This window comes from Oncorhynchus masou, chromosome 10 (genome assembly GCF_036934945.1).
Source record: "Oncorhynchus masou masou isolate Uvic2021 chromosome 10, UVic_Omas_1.1, whole genome shotgun sequence".
In the NCBI taxonomy this organism is placed as follows: Eukaryota; Metazoa; Chordata; class Actinopteri; order Salmoniformes; family Salmonidae; genus Oncorhynchus; species Oncorhynchus masou.
The window spans coordinates 26,548,617-26,568,814 of record NC_088221.1 but is presented as its reverse complement, the minus strand read 5'-3'; the positions used below and the strand labels follow the sequence as shown (position 1 = coordinate 26,568,814).

The window sequence follows — 20,198 nt, the reverse complement described above, 5'->3', positions numbered from 1 at the left end:
GACCGAACTCAGTTCATTTTTCAATCACCCACGTGGGTATAACCAATGATGGCCACGGGATAGCGCTGACAGAGATGGTCGCTTCGCGTTCCTAGGAAACTACGCAGTATTTTGTTTTTTTAATGTATTTTTTCTTACACTGTTACCCCAGGAAATCTTAAGTCTTATTACATACAGCCGGGAAGAACTATTGGATATAAAAGCGATGCCAACTTACCAACATTATGACCAGGAATACGACATTCCCAAAGTGGATCCTCTGTTTGGACCACCACCCAGGACAATGGATCGGATCCCAGTAGGCGATCCAAAACAACGGCGCCGCAGAAGGGGCAGGCTCTGTAGATGGGCACATCTCTCACTGCTCCCGAGTGTACTATCCGCCAATGTCCAGTCTCTTGACAACAAGGTACTGTATATGAAATTCGAGAAAGGGTTGCCTTCAGAGAGACATAAGAGATTGTAACGTTCTTTGTTTCATGGAAACATGGCTCACTCGGGATACGTTATCAGAGTCGGTACAGCCACCTAGTTTCTTCACGCATCGCGCCGACAGAAACAAACATCTCTCTGGTAAGAAGAAGGGCGGGGGTGTACGCCTTATGATTAACGAGTCGTGGTGTGATCATAACAACATACAGGAACTCAAGTCCTTTTGTTCACCGGACCAAGAATTCAATCAAATGCCGACTGCATTATCTACCAAGAGAATTATCTTCGATTATAATCACAGCCGTGTATATCCCTCCCCCCAAGCAGACACCTCGACGGCCATGAAAGAACTTCATTGAACTCTATGTAAACTGTCACGAACCGGCTCAAAGCTCATAACAAAAGGAAGACAACGTGGAGATAAGGAGTAACAAAACATATATTTATTAAATCAAGTAAACTAAGTACAATATACAATGGTGTTTGTAATCAGTAGTGTAAGTGAGTGTTTTGCATGTATGAATGTGATAATGCAGGGTGTTGAAAGGTGCCAACGCAAACACCCCAAAACCACCAAGATACACAACAAAATCTATAAAGGTGTCTGCATGGAGAGAGTCTCCTCCATGAATGGGGAAGTGGTGTATTTATCCTGGGACACACGGGGCCCAGGTGTTTCCCATGTAGCTGACGACCCTCCCAACTCCGACCACCGACCATCCTAATATGGAAAAAAGAACAAAGAGAGAATACGGCAGACAGAGTGGGAGGGTCGTCACACCCCCCCCCCCCCCCATAAAACCGGGGACCAACAAGGACCCCGGAACATACCGACCTCTGTGTCCCCAAATTGACACAGCCCCTGCGTCCCCAAATTGACACAGCCTCTGCATCCCAAATTGATGAGGGGTTACGTTTTCACACTTCCACTTTCCCCAGCCAACCACCTCCTCCCCAGACCTCAGCAACCTTTGCGCACAGGAAGCAACGTTTAAGAGGAAAGAAGAACACAAGACCAGGAGGGAACAGACAGGAAAGATAGAACATGACAACACTTCACTTCCCAACGATTCATAGTCACTTCCCAACGATTCATAGTCACTTCCCAACGATTCATAGTCACTTCCCAACGATTCATAGTCACTTCCCAACAATTCATAGTCACTTCCCAACAATTCATAGTCACTTCCCAACAATTCATAGTCACTTCCCAACATAACAGAATTTCACTAATTTCAATCATTCAACCTTGTAGTGTTCAGCGATCTTCAACAGCTGTTCTTTAGTACATAATTCTAACAGGTCCTCTGATGGAAAGCGAATGAACAGTCTACATAAGACTCCATAGTCATAAGTAAATAATCTCACTCAACCCCTCTGCTGAGCACATCAGACCACAACCAGAGAAATGACAATCACCCTGAGCACCACAGAAGACAGATGAGATACAGAGCTTCCCCAAAACCTACAATAACTCAACCCTAGTCTTCCTGCGTGTTGCGGTGGGTATTTACACATTGTAGCCCGCTGGCAAGGAAATAGAACTCCCCAGCATGGTGGAAAATTACACCAAGCCACGAATGTGCCCCCGAGACTGTGGACTTCAGGAAACAGCAGAGGGAACACCCCCCTATCCACATCGATGGAACAGTAGTGGGGAGGGTAGTAAGTTTTAAGTTCCTCGGCATACACATCACAGACAAACTGGAGGCTGAAGAAATTCGGCTTGTCACCAAAAGCACTCACAAACTTCTACAGATGCACAATCGAGAGCATCCTGGCGGGCTGTATCACCGCCTGGTACGGCAACTGCTCCGCCCACAACCGTAAGGCTCTCCAGAGGGTAGTGAGGTCTGCACAACGCATCACCGGGGGCAAACTACCTGCCCTCCAGGACACCTACACCACCCGATGTTACAGGAAGGCCATAAAGATCATCAAAGACAACAACCACCCGAGCCACTGCCTGTTCACCCCGCTATCATCCAGAAGGCGAGGTCAGTACAGGTGCAACAAAGCTGGGACCGAGAGACTGAAAAACAGCTTCTATCTCGAGGCCATAAGACTGTTAAACTGCCACCACTAACATTGAGTGGCTGCTGCCAACACACTGACTCAACTCCAGCCACTTTAATAATGGGAATTGATGGGAAATTATGTAAAATATATCACTAGCCACTTTAAACAATGCTACCTAATATAATGTTTACATACCCTACATTATTATTCTCATATGTATACGTATATACTGTACTCTATATCATCTACTGCATCTTTATGTAATACATGTATCACTAGCCACTTTAACTATGCCACTTTGTTTACATACTCATCTCATATGTATATACTGTACTCGATACCATCTACTGTATCTTGCCTATGCTGCTCTGTACCATCACTCATTCATATATCTTTATGTACATATTCTTTATCCCCTTACACTTGTGTGTATAAGACAGTAGTTTTGGAATTGTTAGTTAGATTACTTGTTGGTTATTACTGCATTGTCAGAACTAGAAGCTCAAGCATTTCGCTACACTCGCATTAACATCTGCTAACCATGTGTATGTGACAAATAAAATTTGAATAGATTTGATTTGAGACAACTGCTCTGGCCACAGACACCATACAAAAATAACAAACATTAACCATGCCCAACATATTCCAAAAAGGAAACACGTCGCTAACACTATCAGGGGAAAAAGGCTCTAGCTCCGGGTAGCAAGTTCCACTACCCTATCCAAATCTCCCACTGAGGTACACAGATTACTCACCTCCTCAGACTGATGTCCCAACAGAAAGTAGAACAAGAGATTCCTGGCTGAAAACTAACCATTATACTCCAACTCAGCACACAAACCAAACAACAAAGGCAACCAATACTGGGCCTATCAAACTCAAACAAAATATGCAAACCAAACACGTACCTCCACGTTCTCCCAAACCAATACGTTCAAATATCCCAGATGAGCCGCCATTTGTCACGAGCCGGCTCAAAGCCCGTAACAAAAGGGAGACAACGTGGAGATAAGGAGTAACAAAACATATATTTATTAAATAAAGTAAACTTACAATATACATTGGTGTGTGTAATCAGTAGTGTAAGTGAACATTTTGCATGCATGAATGTGATAATGCAGGGTGTTGAAGCATCTCAAGGTCCTGGAGTGGCCTAGCCAGTCTCCAGACCTGAACCCAATAAAAACTCTTTGGAGGGAGCTGAAAGTCCGTATTGCCCAGCGACAGCCCCGAAATCTGAAGGATCTGGAGAAGGTCTGTATGGAGGAGTGGGCCAAAATCCCTGCTGCAGTGTGTGCAAACCTGGTCAAGAACTACAGGAAACATATGATCTCTGTAATTGCAAACAAAGGTTTCTGTACCAAATATTAAGTTCTGCTTTTCTGATGTATCAAATACTTATGTCATGCAATAAAATGCAAATTAATTACTTAAAAATCATACAATGTGATTTTCTGGATTTTTGTTTTAGATTCCGTCTCTCACAGTTGTAGTGTACATATGATAAAATGTACAGACCTCTACATTCTTTGTAAGTAGGAAAACCTGCAAAATCCGCAGTGTATCAAATACTTGTTCTCCCCACTGTATGTGGCAGGGTCTACAATCAATTACGGATTACAAAATGAAAACCAGAACTCCTTCGCCACTCCTCCACTAACCTCTCCCCCTTCCAGTGCGTACTGGGGTATCAGCCGTTTCTGGCGCCGTGGCGTCAGTCAGACTGAGGCTCCTGCAGTGGACGACTGGTTCAGGCGCGCGGAGGAGACATGGGACACCACCCATGTTCACCTCCAGCGGGCAGTGCTGCGCCAGAAAGCCAGCGAGGCCCCGGTGCGACCGGTCTGGCTCGACCTGAAACCTGCCCCTCCGGCCTGCCCTGCCGGAAGCTGGGACCGCAGTTTGTGGGGATAACATGCTGGGTCCCGGTGGAATCCTGTAGCCGTTTAAAATAATTGAAAGATTAGTGGAATCTGTGTGGGTAGCTGAACATGTAGGATGTCCGCCATTGAAGGTGAACAGGTGGTAACATGTCTGGTGAGAGAGCAATGGATGAGACTGTGGCCAGAATTCCTTTAACCATAAAGTGGTATATTTACTGAGTAGTCTGTGCGACCTAACAAATTAAACAGAATAACAGGTGAAATGATCAAATTCGTAACATGTATCCTATCAAATTCATAATCACAAAGATCAAATCATGACAATCATTAACATACTTAGGAAATTCCACATGCCGGTTCATTAAGAAGTCAATAGGTATCGTCCTTGAGTCATTTATGCTCGTAACTATTTATCATAATCATGAGAGGTATAATACATACAGTAATCGGTTATTAATACCCATTAGTTTGATGTCGGAATCGATCAGTTCCGCAAACATTGCCGTTTCATATATCACCCTTTCAAGTGTCTTCATGTGTCCATGTAATTTCATGACATATTAACCATATAATTTTGGCATAATTGGCCTGTGATAATCCGTAGGATCTTGATCATTGACCAAATCACATTACACGTTAGATTTGAAGCATGCGCGCCAAGCCGCTCTCCGCGGTAATAACTATAAATCAATAACCGATGGCAACAGAAAGTTCCAATGAAAGTTAACCAAATTCGGATGACTAACACGGATTCATGGTCGCACCGAACTTCTGGATTAGATGGAAGAGAAATCAGCGAGATCGGGCTATGGCTATTTACTCATTTTATGGGATGAGATCTGTCATACATTTCCACCCGACCTAATTAAGGCATTCCCTGGCACCGCTGAGTATGAGGCCTCGAATTAAAGGACGTTTCCACCAACGTCCTTGGGCTTTTCTACAATAATATTCAACTATATTTATACAAAACATCTACACATTTTATCATAAAAAATACGTACAATTGACAGCGATATATCGTAAAAATCGTTGTCCTCCAGTTTTAGAATATCTTGACTGAATATTGTTATATCTCGGAGTTGTCCTTATCATGTTGTCTGTCTGTCCATTTCAAACAACCGCAAATCAGCGACCTCCGAAATGTCATTTAAAGCTGGGAAATTATCCGACTTCAATGTTTTACTCGTTATGTTCCGGGGTACCCGTTATGTTCCGGGGTACCCCTGCCTTCTCGACCATGTCCTCTCGTGGTGTAGGGCCTTTGGTGTTGGTTAGACATTTTATCATAAAAAATACATACAGTTGACATATAGATATCTCCTAAAATTCGGTGTCCTCCAGTTGTTCTTCTGAAGCCTCATCAGGGATAGTTATAACAGCTGATGTTGGATGATCCAAGGCATTTATCCCCGGGAGCAGTTGGCTCAATGTTGTATAACCTAGACTTTAGATAATATTAACATGTATTTATACGAAATATATACACTTTAACTTGTAAAAATACATGCATTTTGGCCTAAATACATCCCTAAAAAAATCGTTGTCCACCCGTTTTTGAATATCTGTAAAAAACACATATGTCTGTTTAATGTTAGAACAATATCAAATTGTAATTGCCAGAAAAAATACCTAACGCATCCAAATCTAATATATTATTTTCACTAACTCACCTTCAAAAAGCTCCACGAGGAATGATTCACAGATTATCTTTTAGCTGTTCGGTCTTCCGCTCTTTTGGGCTGTTGTCCAGGGTTTGTAGTTACGTTAAAGCCGGTCGTACAGATGGGTAGAATACGGTCTGTTTCATCAGGACCTCTGTCGTGACCGGGAGATAGTATGTAATGACTTTACAGCCCAGGGGTTTGTTTGACTGTTTTTCGGGGCGCCATCCTGTATGCAAAAATGGACCTATTGTACCACAAATGTTTAGAGAACAACAGGAGGGGATGTCTAGACCTGATCTATGCTGGCTGTATTGCCCTTTGCTTCACAGCACCTCAGGGGGAAACCGCTGTAAATTTACAGACCGGGGTGGAGGTACCGTTAGTATCGGTGCTGGTTAGAAATAACAATGTTAAAAAAAAAAATTGCTGTCACGCTTTAGTTGGTGTTTATTTAACAAGATAGAGCATCTGTATATGTTAAAGCATGTGCATGCAGTTGGGGGGGGGGGGGGGGTATATGAGACCGATGAGACCATTGGATGCCACAAAATGGGGAAGAATTTATTTTTTATTTTTTATAGTGAGAGACAAAGGTCAAGAGCCATGCGTCTTCGAGAGCCAAACACAACCCAACCAAGCCGCTAATTAATACAGCACTGAAGCCAGCCGCACCAATGTGTCGGAGGAAACACCTGGTCAGCGTGCACTGCGCCCGGCCCGCCACGGGAGTCGCTAGTTCACGAAATAAATTTTTATTTTTATTTAACCTTTATTTAACCAGGCAAGTCAGGTAAGAACAAATTCTTATTTTCAATGACGGCCTAGGAACAGTGGGTTAACTGCCTGTTCAGGGGCAGAACGACAGATTTGTACCTTGTCAGCTCGGGGGTTTGAACTTAGAACCTTGCGGTTACTAGTCCAACACTCTAACGACCAGGGGTCGTTCTAGACATGTTATATTCCGGCTGTGGGTTTGGACTTTTGAGCCCCCACATCCTCTGGGCTGAGATAAATACGGATTTGAAAGGCATGTGTGCTAATGAATCGAAAGGGCCTATATTGTTTCAACCCTTTTTGATGGGGCTCGACAGATATCTAGACAGAGAGAGAGTATTAAGTGCAAATCCAAGGGCATTGATGAACACACACCACCAAAAACCCACGTGCACACACACGTCTTTCCTGAAAGCTTTTTTCTCCGGGACAGGCTGTGAGAAAAGACAGAGTCCCATCGTTAAAGGTGAGATACCGCTTTAATACCCTTGATTTAATTCTAAATGTTTAGTACCGACCTTTTAAAACATGTTATAATTAATTAAACAATTTTACTGCCCAATATCGAAACATGCAATCATGTTTTTATGTATAAACATTTTTGTACAACAGTTATACATCGTTACCAGACACAGTACTACACTTTAATAACCTTTAAATGTTTCTGTTCGGTCTGTTGTAGGAAAGACTATTCGTATAAAATAAGACAAAGACACCCTTCGTTAAAGGTGAGATACAGCTTTGATACCCTTTATTTAATTCTAAATATTTAGTACAGACCTTTTAAAACATGTTATAATTAATTAAACAATTTTACTATTCCTTTCTTACAGATAAAGGGCCCGGTTATAGGTTTACCCCTGGCATCCTGCCGTTTCCAATTCACCGCCGTCATGACAGGCTCTCTTGCTCGCAGGATATTCCACACAAGCCCCGCTCCATAAGTTTTCTAGGCACAAATACATACGAACTAGCAGATTGTGTAGCATTTCTACTATTTCTGACATGTTACTGTGGTCTTTAAAAAAAAAAAGTCAATAAACGTGTGTAAAGTGTACACTTAGTTTCACAGTAGATTTGTTTAAGACCACAAAGAAACACCTGATTTATCGCACTGCATTAATTGTGGGGTAGAAAATGAATGTGTTTAAGTCATAAGTAAAGGGCCCAACTTAAAGAGTACAATTACCCTTTAAAAAAGGGGCTGGCATGATTGACTGTGACATAGGAAAAATCACCTGTTGTTTGGGTATCGTTATGTATATATGGCCTCCTGTTGTTGAATTGTTTAGATAAAAAAACATGGTTTTTATCCCCCCAGGATAGATCAACTGCATGCACATGCTTTAACATATACAGATGCTCTATCTTGTTAAATGAACACCAACTAAAGCTGACAGCTTCAAAGGAATAGATGCACTATATGCATAAATTAACACGCACTCTAAGGCGTGAGAACAGGAACAGGATGTCCTGACAGGATGCCCAAATATCTGCATTTTGAATGTCTTTTTCCTTGTTATTTTATTAACGAAAGCATAAAGATGTTGATGAAGAAATACTGTACTGCTGTTTTGAGTTAGAAATGTAACACTTTAGAGTACTTAAGCTTGGAATACAAGTTGGGGGACGTTCACACCTACAGTAGCCGGGCTATAAAGAGTCTATTGTCCTGCTAATAGGGCTACACCTGCTACAGTACACATTTTCACTGTGGAGATCAGTGGAGAGAGGTACAGTAAGCAGTTATTACTACATCATTATTTAATCCAGTATTATATATGTATATGAGCAGTAGATGAGAATGTAGTATCAGTAGACAAAACATGAACCTGAACTAATAAGTTACTGTTCTCTCTTTTCAGCTATGTGACAGCCTCAAAAACAATACTCTTGTCAAATCAAATCAAATTTTTATTTGTCACATACACATGGTTAGCAGTGTTAATGCGAGTGTAGCGAAATGCTTGTGCTTCTAGTTCCGACAGTGCAGTAATAACCAACGAGTAATCTAACCTAACAATTCCACAACTACTACCTCATACACACAAGTGTAAAGGGATAAAGAGATGGTAAAGAGTAGATGGTAAAGAGTACAGTATATACATATGAAATGAGTGATGTAGGGTATATAAACATAAAGTGGCATAGTTTAAAGTTTATGTATTACATAAAGATGGCAAGATGCAGTAGAAAGAGCAAGATGCAGCAGTTTAAATGAGTACAGTATATACATATACATATGAGTTGAGTAATGTAGGGTATGTAAACATTATATTAAGTGGCATTGTTTAAAGTGGCCAGTGAAACATTTTTACATACATTTCCATCAATTAGCTTATTAAAGTGGCGGGAGTTGAGCCACTCGATGTTAGTGGTGGCTGTTTAACAGTCTGATGGCCTTGAGATAGAATCTGTTTTTCAGTCTCTCGGTGTCAGGATTTGGCCAGGGTTGTTCCGGGTTTTGGTCACTAGATGCCCCCATTGTGCTTTTTGACCTTATGTTTTTTCCCTTGTTCCCCATTATTATTTGCACCTGTTCCTCGTTTCTCCTGATTGTATTTAAACCCTTAGTTTCCCTCAGTTCTGTGCTCTGTGTTTGTATGTTAGCACCCAGCCCTAGTGTTCTGTGTTTTCCTGTCGATTCCGGTGGATGCTCTTGTGGAATTCTGTTTTTGTTTTTGAGTGTCTCTTGAGGCTTTTTTTGTGCTATTCCTACCACCTTTTGGATTTGCCATTTTTGTATTTAAGGACTTCTCCTTTTTACTTTATTAAATACACAGTCTTAAGTACTGCTGTGTCTGCCTCATCTTCTGGGTTCTACTGACTATTCGTGGCTCAGTTGGTTAAGTGACTGTTTCTCACTCCGGAGACCCAGGTTCGTAACCGGGTCCTGACAGAAACACAGAGCCAAAAATGAACCCAGAGGCAGCCAGTTCCCAGGACCTTTTTGCCATGCTGTCCCACCACCAGGAGACTGTCCAACGCCACGAAGCCGCCCTGGTTCAGCAAGAGGCCTTAATGGCTAGACATTCTCATCTTCTGTCGGAGATGCTGATTTCCATTAAGCAAATATCTGATCGTCTTACCCCGGCAACAGTTCCCGTCCCAGTACCTCAGATTCACGTACCCATGGCAGTTAACCCCTGGCTGAACCTCGTCTTCCACCTCCCCAACGGTTCTCAGGTGATCCAAGTGCTTGTAAAGGGTTTCTCACCCAATGTTCTCTCTCCTTTGAGCTACAACCCTCGTCGTTTCCCACCGACCGGTCTAAGATCGCTTATATCATCACCCTGCTGTCGGAAAAAGCCCTGGCCTGGGCTACTGCTGTGTGGGATGCCCATAGTTCCTGCTGTGCCAGCTACTCTGCCTTTGCTGAGGAATTCAAACGAGTGTTTCAAGGCCCAAGCAGTGGTTCTGACTCGCCAAACAGCTCCTGACTCTCCACCAAGGTTGGCGCAGCGTGATGGACTATGCCATCCAGTTCCGCATGGTGGCAGCAGCAAGTGGCTGGAACAACGAGGCGCTCACGGTGTGCTTTCTGAAAGGCCTTTCCGACACTATCCAAGATGAACTGGCCACTCGGGAACCACCGGACAATCTCGAGTCCCTGATCAAGTTGGCCTCACGCATTGACCAGCGTCTGAGAGAGAGAGAACTCAACCGTAGACCTCTAGCCCCTATCAGTCCCAGCTCCGAGTCCCCACCTTTATCCTCGCTGGCTCCATCGGAACCCATGCAGATTGGACGCATCTCCCAGGCTGAGAGAGACCGCCGGATGAGGAGCGACGCTGTCTATATTGCGGCAAACCGGGCCATTTCCGTTCCACGTGTCCCGGGCTCCAGGGAAACGCTCTGTCCCGTACAGACCGGGGGAACTGTAACGGGAAACATAACCTCCTCCCATCCGTCCAACTCCCGTCTGCTCATTCCAGTCACCCTCTCCTGGGACAACCACAAGCTTCACCTTCAAGCCTTGGTAGACTCTGGAGCCGCAGGTAACTTCATGGATGGTGTCTGGGCGAAGGAGAATGGCGTTCCCTCTGAACCTCTAAGTGAACCCATGAGGGTCACTACATTGGATGGAAGCCCTTTGGGATCTGGACTTGTCACTCATGTCACTACCTCCTTGCGACTTTCAGTTTCACAACACCAGGAATTGATGAACTTTCATTTGATCTCCTGTTCCGAGTTCCCTCTCGTCCTTGGATACCCCTGGCTTCACAGCCATAACCCTCACATCGACTGGTCTGTGGGCACTATCAAGCAGTGGGGTCCTACGTGCCAAGCTACTTGTATTTTCCAGAATTCCCCGAGTTCTACTCCCGAGTCTTTAGAATCCATCGACCTGACCCGAGTTCCCGAGTGTTACCATGACCTCAAACTGGTGTTGAGCAAACAGAGGGCCACCATGCTACCACCCCATAGACCTTACGATTGCCCCATCGACCCTTTTCCGGGCACTTGCCCCCCCAGGGGTTGGATCTTTTCCCTATCTCCACCCGAACGAGCTGCTATGGATACCTACATCAAGGACGCTCTGGAAGCAGGCCTCATGCGTCCATCCACCTCCCCGGCGGGAGCAGGGTTTTTCTTTGTGGCCAAGAAAGACGGTGGATTACGTCCTTGCATCGACTACCGGGGACTCAATGCCATAACCGTCCGTAACCGTTACCCGCTACCCCTTATGGCCACAGCCTTCAAGCTGCTCCAGGAAGCAGTTGTTTTCACTAAGCTTGACCTGCGGAACGCATACCATCTTGTGCGGATCAGACCTGGTGACGAGTGGAAGACCGCTTTCAACACGCCTACTGGTCACTATGAATACTTGGTGATGCCCTTCGGCCTGACCAACGCCCCAGCAGTGTTCCAAGCGCTCATAAACGATGTGCTTAGGGATATGCTTAACATATTTGTGTTCGTTTACTTGGATGACATCCTCATCTTTTCGAGCTCCCTTCAAGAACAAACTAAGCATGTCAGACAAGTACTCAAACGCCTCTTGGACAGCCATCTGTACGTTAAGCCGGAAAAATGTGAATTCCATTCATCCCGAGTACAATTCCTGGGATTTGTAGTGGAACCCGGTCGAGTCCAAATGGACCCCAGGAAGGTAGGGGCGGTAGCGGATTGGCCCACCCCCAAATCCGTTAAGGAAGTTCAGCGTTTCCTGGGCTTCACAAACTTTTACCGCAAGTTCATCAAGAACTTCAGCTTGGTGGCAGCCCCTCTCTCAGCTTTAACCAAGGGTGGCAATGCAAGGTTTTTGTGGGGAAGAGAAGCTGAGACGGCCTTCCAAGGTCTCAAGCAGCGCGTTCTCTCTGCTCCCATCCTGATACTACCGACTACGGATGAACCATTTGTGGTGGAGGTAGACGAATCAGAGGTTGGTGTTGGAGCTGTCCTGTCTCAGAGGGGTGAAGACAAGAAGCTTCATCCGTGCGCTTTCTTCTCACACCGGCTTACCCCGACTGAGAGGAACTACGATGTGGGGGATCGTGAACTCCTAGCGGTTAAGATGGCATTGAAGGAATGGAGACACTGGCTCGAGGGGGCTTCTCACCCATTTCAAGTGCTTACGGACCACAAAAATCTGGAGTATATCCCGCAGGCGAAGCGGTTGAACTCTAGACAAGCTAGATGGTCTCTTTTCTTCAATCGATTCCAGTTTATCTTCACCTATCGGCCCGGGTCGAAGAATCTAAAAACCGGATGCCCTGTCCCGAGTCTACGCTCCTGCCATTCGAGATGACACGGACATGCCTGTCCTTCCTGCTGCTAAGATTGTGGCTCCGATCTCGTGGCAAGTTGAGGATACCGTGAGACGTGCTCAAGCTAGCGAACCGGACCCGAAAGGAGGTCCTGCCAATCGGTTGTTTGTCCCCAAGGCAGTGAGGACTCAGGTCCTTCTGTGGGGGCACTCCTCTCGCCTCACCTGTCATCCGGGCGTAGGTCGCACCTTGGAGTTCATCCAGCGTAAGTTCTGGTGGCCTACCATAAGAGAAGACGTTGCCACTTTCCGCCCTCAAGTCAATGCCTGTCCCGTGTGCTGCCAGGGCAAATCTTCTCACCTCCGCCCTCAAGGACTCCTTCACCCTTTACCTGTTCCCCACAGACCCTGGTCCCATATCTCATTGCTTTATTACTGGACTTCCTCCATCCCATGGCAATACTACTATCCTAGTCATAATCGACAGGTTTTCAAAGGCGGCCAGGTTCGTCCCTCTGACTAAGTTACCTTCTGCCAAGGAAACGGCTGAGTTGGTAATTAATCATGTGTTCCGAGTCTTCGGCATTCCTCAAGATATGGTTTCTGACAGAGGTCCCCAGTTCGCCTCAAGGTTTTGGAAGGCCTTCTGCCAACTCATGGGGGCTTCTGCCAGTCTATCTTCAGGGTACCATCCGGAGTCCAACGGCCAAACAGAGAGGATGAATCAAGAGCTGGAAACCACCCTCCGATGTATGACTCGTGACAACCCGTCCACATGGTCATCCTTTATTGTTTGGGCCGAATACGCGCACAACACCTTGCACTCCTCCTCCACTGGTATGTCCCCAAAGCACGAGTGTCAGTTTGGCTATGCTCCTCCATTGTTCCCGGACCAGGAGGCAGAAGTCAGAGTGCCTTCAGCCTTGAAGTTTTGCCTGAAGCTCACGTTTTAGGGCACGCACAGAGAAAGATTCGTAGCAATTATATGCAGACGCTGTCGGCTTATGTGGAGGAAGACCCGTCTTAATCTTATGCGTTCCTCACAGAGGTACCAACAACAAGCCAACAGACGTTTCGCCGTCCCGGGCCTACCCTGCGCCCCGGCCAGAGAGTCTGGCTCTCCACAAGAAACTTACCTCTACGGGTGGAGTCTCGCAAGCTGTCCCAAAAATACATCGGTCCCTTCAAGGTTGCCAGGAGAGTTAACCCAGTTTCTTATCGCCTACACTTACCCAGATCCCTTAAGATTAATCCCACATTTCACATTTCATTGTTAAAACCTGTTGTTTTTTCTCCCCTTGTCCCGGCAGACAGACCTCCCCCTCCGCCTCGTGTCATTGGAGGCCAGCCGGCTTATACCGTCCATCGGATACTGGATTCCCGCCGGGTGCAGCGGTCCTGGCAGTATCTGGTGGACTGGGAAGGCTACGGTCCCGAGGAGCGCTCCTGGGTTCCTGCCAAAGACATCCTGGATCCTGACCTCATCAGTTCAGGGCCCTCCACCCTGAGAGAGCTGGTAGGAACGTCAGGAGCCGTTCCTAGGGGGGGGATTCTGTCAGGATTTGGCCAGGGTTGTTCCGGGTTTTGGTCACTAGATGCCCCCATTGTGCTTTTTGACCTTATGTTTTTTCCCTTGTTCCCCATTATTATTTGCACCTGTTCCTCGTTTCCCCTGATTGTATTTAAACCCTTAGTTTCCCTCAGTTCTGTGCTCTGTGTTTGTATGTTAGCACCCAGCCCTAGTGTTCTGTGTTTTCCTGTCGATTCCGGTGGATGCTCTTGTGGAATTCTGTTTTTGTTTTTGAGTGTCTCTTGAGGCTTTTTTGTGCTATTCCTACCACCTTTTGGATTTGCCATTTTTGTATTTAAGGACTTCTCCTTTTTACTTTATTAAATACACCGTCTTAAGTACTGCTGTGTCTGCCTCATCTTCTGGGTTCTGCTGACTATTCGTGGCTCAGTTGGTTAAGTGACTGTTTCTCACTCCGGAGACCCAGGTTCGTAACCGGGTCCTGACACTCGGTCCCTGCTTTGATGCACATGTACTGACCTCGCCTTCTGGTTGATAGTGGGGTGAACAGGCAGTGGCTCGGTTGATTGTTGTCCTTGATGATCTTTATGGCCTTCCTGTGATATCGGGTTGTGTAGGTGTCCTGGAGGGCAGGTAGTTTTCCCCCGGTGATGCGTTGTGCAGACCTCACTACCCTCTGGAGAGCCTTACAGTTGTGGGCGGAGCAGTTGCCGTACCAGGCGGCGATACAGCCCGACAGGATGCTCTCGATTGTGCATCTGTAAAAGTTTGTGAGTGCTTTTGGTGATAAACCAAATTTATTCAGCCTCCTGAGGTTGAAGAGGCGCTGCTGAGCCTTCTTCACAACGCTGTCTGTTTGCGTGAACCAATTCAGTTTGTCTGTGATGTGTACGCAGAGGAACTTAAAACTTTCCACCCTCTCCATCACTGTATGTGATGTGGATAGGGGGGTGCTCCCTCTGCTGTTTCCTGAAGTCCACAATCATCTCTTTTGTTTTGTTGATGTTGATGTTGAGTGTGAGGTTATTTTCCTGACACTACACTTCGAGGGCCCTCACCTCATCCTTGTAGGCCGTCTCGTCGTTGTTGGTAATCAAGCCGGACAAAGAATGCTGAGTTGCATCCAAAGAACACCATACCTATTGTGACGCATGGGGGTGAAAACATCATGCTTTGGGGCTGTTTTTCTGTAAAGGGACCAGGACGACTGATCCGTGTAAAGGAAAGAATGAATGGGGCCATGTATCGTGAGATTTTGAGTGAAAACCTCCTTCCATCAGCAAGGGCATTGAAGATGAAACGTGGCTGGGTCTTTCAGCATGACAATGATCCCAAACACACTGCCCGGGCAATGAAGGAGTGGCTTCGTAAGAAGCATTTCAAGGTCCTGGAGTGGCCTAGCCAGTCTCCAGATCTCAACCCCATAGAAAATCTTTGGAGGAAGTTGAAAGTCTGTGTTGCCCAGCCACAGCCCCAAATCATCACTGCTCTAGAGGAGATCTGCATGGAGGAATGGGCCAAAATACCAGCAACAGTGTGTGAAAACCTTGTGAAGACTTACAGAAAACGTTTGACCTCTGTCACTGCCAACAAAGGGTATATAACAAAGTATTGAGATAAACTTTTGTTATTGACCAAATACTTATTTTCCACCATAATTTGCAAATAAATAAATTAAAAATCCTACAATGTGATTATCTGGATTTCTTTTTCTCTTTTTGTCTGTCATAGTTGAAGTGTACCTGGCCTCTCTCATCTTTTTAAGTGGGAGAACTTGCACAATTGGTGGCTGACTAAACACTTTTTTTTGCAAATGTATTAAAAACAATCTGAAATATCACATTTACATTTATCTTTATTTACCTTTACTCAGTAACTTGTTGAAGTGTAAAAAAAGGAGGGGGGTGGTCAATACAAAATAGTCTGGGTAGCCATTTGATTAACTGTTCAACAGTCTTATGGATTTGTATAGAAGCTGTTAAGGAGTCTTTTGGACCTATACTTGTGGTCTGGTACAGCTTGCCGTGCGGTAGCAGAGAGAACAGACTATGTCTGGGATGGATGGAGTCAGAATTTTTAGGGCCTTCCTCTGACACCGTCTGGTATATCAGTCCTGGATGGGAGAAAGCTTAGGCCCAGTGATGTAGTGGTCCGTACGCACTACCCTCTGAAGCGCTTTGTGGTTGCTGAGCAGTAGCCATACCAGTAGGTGATGCTAACATGGAGATGCCTTGAAGCCTAGGAAATGAGAATTGATCATACAACCTTCTTTCATCAACAGGATAAGAGAGAACATTAATAACATCTGAAGGTGTAACCTTGTCAACCCAAAACCACTGACCAATCAAACAATATCAAGTTTACAGTGTAACCTGACCACCAGTGACCAATCTCAACAAGGTGTCACAGCATCTAAGACCAATGTAAATAAGACAGAATTTCTGAGAGGACCACACAACTCTATGCATAGGGTGATTAAAAGTTAACCCTGTATAGATACAATTTACCACAGAGAACATACAGCCACATAGATAACATTAAAGTTATCCTCAGTGAAGAAGTTTTAGATAGATACCAAAAATGGATACTATAGAATTATTCTATCACACATTCAACAGTCAGTCCTCTGGATTGTAACAGATATACACGTTGGCCCCTCAAAGGTGGAAGGGCTGACTAGTCCTTGGGAATTGTCCTTTCGTTGTGTTCCTGGACCATTTGCAATGCAGCTCCAAGTGACAGAGAACACATAAATTAGGGCCGAGCCTACACGTCTAAGACTCTTATGGCATTTGCTCTCAGCATGTCTGGCGACTTCTTCAAGCTAACACAATAGACCTATACATATTTTTAGGGGAATAATATTTCAAATGTGTTTTCAAAAAGAAAGAATAAAAGGATATGCACCCTACCTTATGATACTTCTTCCTCATCTGCCCTCATGGTTTCCATCCCAACTTCCTCTTCCTCAACCTGTCATTAGACATTTTAACAGAATTATTACAGAGCAAAAAGTGGCTTAGGTAGGTTAGTCACACAACAATGGTGGCCTGTAACATAGTCATATACCTGTGATTGTGCCTCGAACTGGTGATCGCCCATGAATGAACTCCTGGGATATTATCCAGAAAAAGAGAACATGGATTTGAAAGCAAAATCAATGTATGATAATTCAATATAAATACATTTTTCACTATGCAAAATTTAGTGCTTGATTTTGAGAAGCTGACGTTACCAAAGACATTTTCCATTTTTCCACCGGTACCATACGAGTCCAGCAGCAGCAGCAGCAACAATCAGAAATATAATGACAAGTAGAACCCAACAGGCAGCAGAGGTATCTGTGAGGAGAGGGGGGGGATACAGTTAATACAAACAGCCTGCATTTACAACTACAATACATGCCCTAGCAATCATCATAGCGCAAACACTTTCCTGTAAGCAAAGAGATAATGCTAGAAGGTTATATGTGTACATATACAATAAGCTAAAAGTGTGTACCATGACTAGGGCTGTGGCGGTCATGAAATGTCTTTAGCTCGTGATTGTCAAGCAAATAACTGCCGGTCTCACGATAATTGACCTTAATTGGCATTAACACGTTTAGCATCTCCTGGTTTCCAGGCATGGCCTACAAGCCACTGATGCAGACCTTTGGAACATCAGCATTTTAAAAAGTCTAATAAATCCATGTAATATAGCCTATACCGTCACAACAATCAAATCACATGTTATTGGTCACATACACATTGTTAGCCGATTTTAATGTGAGTGTAGCGAAATGCTTGCGCATCTAGTTCAGATTGTGCAGTAATGTCTAACAAGTAATCTAACAATTCCACAACAACTACCTAATACACACAAATCTAAAGGGGTGAATGAGAATATGTACATATAAGTATAGGGATGAGTGATGACCTAGAGGCATAGGCAAGGTGCAATAGATGGTATAAAATACAGTATATTCACTACCGTAACTTAGAAGTGTCCTTATTTTTTATCCATTAAAATAACATAAAATTGATCAGAAATACAGTATAGACATTGTTAATGTTGTAAATGACTATTGTAGCCGGAAATGTGGCAAAAGGTCACAAAGTTCAAGGAGGCCGAATACTTTCGCAAGGCACTGTACATATACATATGAGATGAGTAATGTAGGGTATGTAAACATTATATTAAGTAGCATTGTTTAAAGTGGCGAGTGATATATTTGACATCAATTTCCATCAATTCACATTATTAAAGTGGCTGGAGTTGAGTCAGTGTGTTGGCAGCAGCCACTCAATGTTAGTGATGGCTGTTTAACAGTCTGATGGCCTTGAGAATGAAAAACAGCTTTTATCTCTCGGTCCCTGCTTTGATGCACCTGTACTGACCTCGCCTTCTGGATGATAGCGGGGTGAACAGGCAGTGGATCAGGTGGTTGTTGTCCTTGATGATATTTATTGCCTTCCTGTGACATCGGGTGGTGTAGGTGTCCTGGAGGGCAGGTAGTTTGGTGATGCGTTGTGCAGACCTCACTACCCTCTGGAGAGCCTTACGGTTGTGGGCGGAGCAGTTGCCGTACCAGGCGGTGATACAGCCCGACAGGATGCTCTCGATTGTGCATCTGTAGAAGTTTGTGAGTGCTTTTGGTGACAAGCTGAATTTCTTCAGCCTCCTGAGGTTGAAGAGGCGCTGCTGCGCCTTCTTCACGACGCTGTCTGTGTGGGTGGACCAATTCAGTTTGTCCGTGACGTGTACGCCGAGGAACTTAAAGCTTACTACCCTCTCCACTACTGTCCCGTCGATGTGGATAGGAGTGTGCTCCCCCTGCTGTTTCCTGAAGTCCACAATCATCTCCTTTGTTTTGTTGACGTTGAGTGTGAGGTTATTTTCCTGACACCACACTCCGAGGGCCCTCATCTCCTCCCTGTAGGCCGCCTCGTTGTTGTTGATAATCAAGCCTACCACTGTAGTGTCGTCTGCAAACTTGATGATTGAGTTGGAGGCTTGCATGGCCACGCAGTCATGGGTGAACAGGGAGTACAGGAGAGGGCTCAGAACGCACCCTTGTGGGGCCCCAGTGTTGAGGATCAGAGGGGTCGAGATGTTGTTACCTACCCTCACCACCTGGGGGCGGCTCGTCAGAAAGTCCAGTACCCAGTTGCACAGGGCGGGGTCGAGACCCAGGGTCTCGAGCTTGATGACGAGTTTGGAGGGCACTATGGTGTAAAATGCTGAGCTGTAGTCGATGAACAGCATTCTCACATAGGTATTCCTCTTGTCCAGATGGGTTAGGGCAGTGTGCAGTGTGGTTGAGATTGCATCGTCTGTGGACTTATTTGGGCGGTAAGCAAATTGGAGTGGGTGTAGGGTGTCAGGTAGGGTGGAGGTGATATGGTCCTTGACTAGTCTCTCAAAGCACTTCATGATGATGGAAGTAAGTGTTACGGAGACGTTTAGCTCAGTTTCCTTAGCTTTCTTGGGAACAGGGACAATGGTGGCCCTCTTGAAGCATTTGGGAACAGCAGACTGGGATAAGGGTTGATTGAATATGTTCGTAAACACACCAGCCAGCTGGTCTGCGCATGCTCTGAGGACACGGCTGAGGATGCCGTCTGGGCCTGCAGCCTTGCGAGGGTTAACACGTTTAAATGTTTTCCTCACGTCGGCTGCAGTGAAGGAGAGTCCGCAGGTTTTGGTTGCGAGCCGTGTCAGTGGCACTGTATTGTCCTCAAAGCGGGCAAAAAAGTTATTTAGTCTGCCTAGGAGCAAGACATCCTGGTCCGTGACGGGGCTGGTTTTCTTTTTGTAATCCGTGATTGACTGTAGACCCTGCCATATACCTCTTGTGTCTGAGCCGTTGAATCGTGACTCTACTTTGTCTCCATACTGACGCTTAGCTTGTTTGATTGCCTTGCGGAGGGAATAGCTACACTGTTTGTATTCGGTCATGTTTCCGGTCACCTTTCCCTCGTTAAAAGCAGTGGTTTGCGCTTTCAGTTTCACACGAATGCTGCCATCAATCCACGGTTTCTGGTTTGGGAACGTTTTAATCGTTGCTATGGGAACGACATCATCAATGCACTGTCTAATGAACTCGCTCACCGAATCAGCGTATTTGTCAATGTTGTTGTTGGACGAAATGCGGAACATATCCCAGTCCGCGTGATCGAAGCAGTCTTGAATCGTGGAAT

The 20,198-nt window shown here is 45.2% G+C and overlaps 1 protein-coding gene and 1 long non-coding RNA gene across 7 annotated transcripts in view; both read right to left on the bottom strand.

The window, feature by feature from the left end:
* Positions 1 to 853: 853 nt before the first annotated feature.
* Positions 854 to 6,465, bottom strand: LOC135547426 (uncharacterized). The gene is made up of 2 exons (XR_010456711.1): positions 4,113 to 6,465; positions 854 to 3,764 (listed from the first exon to the last, which is right to left on the bottom strand). It is a non-coding gene; the product is annotated as an uncharacterized LOC135547426 (long non-coding RNA).
* A 9,388-nt stretch (positions 6,466 to 15,853) lies between these two features.
* The window catches only part of LOC135547425 (nectin-3-like), a 41,980-nt gene continuing 37,635 nt past the window's right edge, over positions 15,854 to 20,198 (bottom strand). For all 6 annotated transcript variants that reach the window (XR_010456710.1, XM_064976436.1, XM_064976437.1 and 3 more), the window contains 4 exons: positions 17,252 to 17,357; positions 17,086 to 17,128; positions 16,929 to 16,989; positions 15,854 to 16,254 (listed from right to left, as the gene is read on the bottom strand). Coding sequence is in view for 5 of the 6 variants with exons in the window: in XM_064976436.1 (XP_064832508.1) it covers positions 16,930 to 16,989; positions 17,086 to 17,128; positions 17,252 to 17,357 (209 nt within the window). In the remaining variant the exon portion in view is untranslated. The remainder of the gene's footprint in view (positions 16,255 to 16,928; positions 16,990 to 17,085; positions 17,129 to 17,251; positions 17,358 to 20,198) is intronic.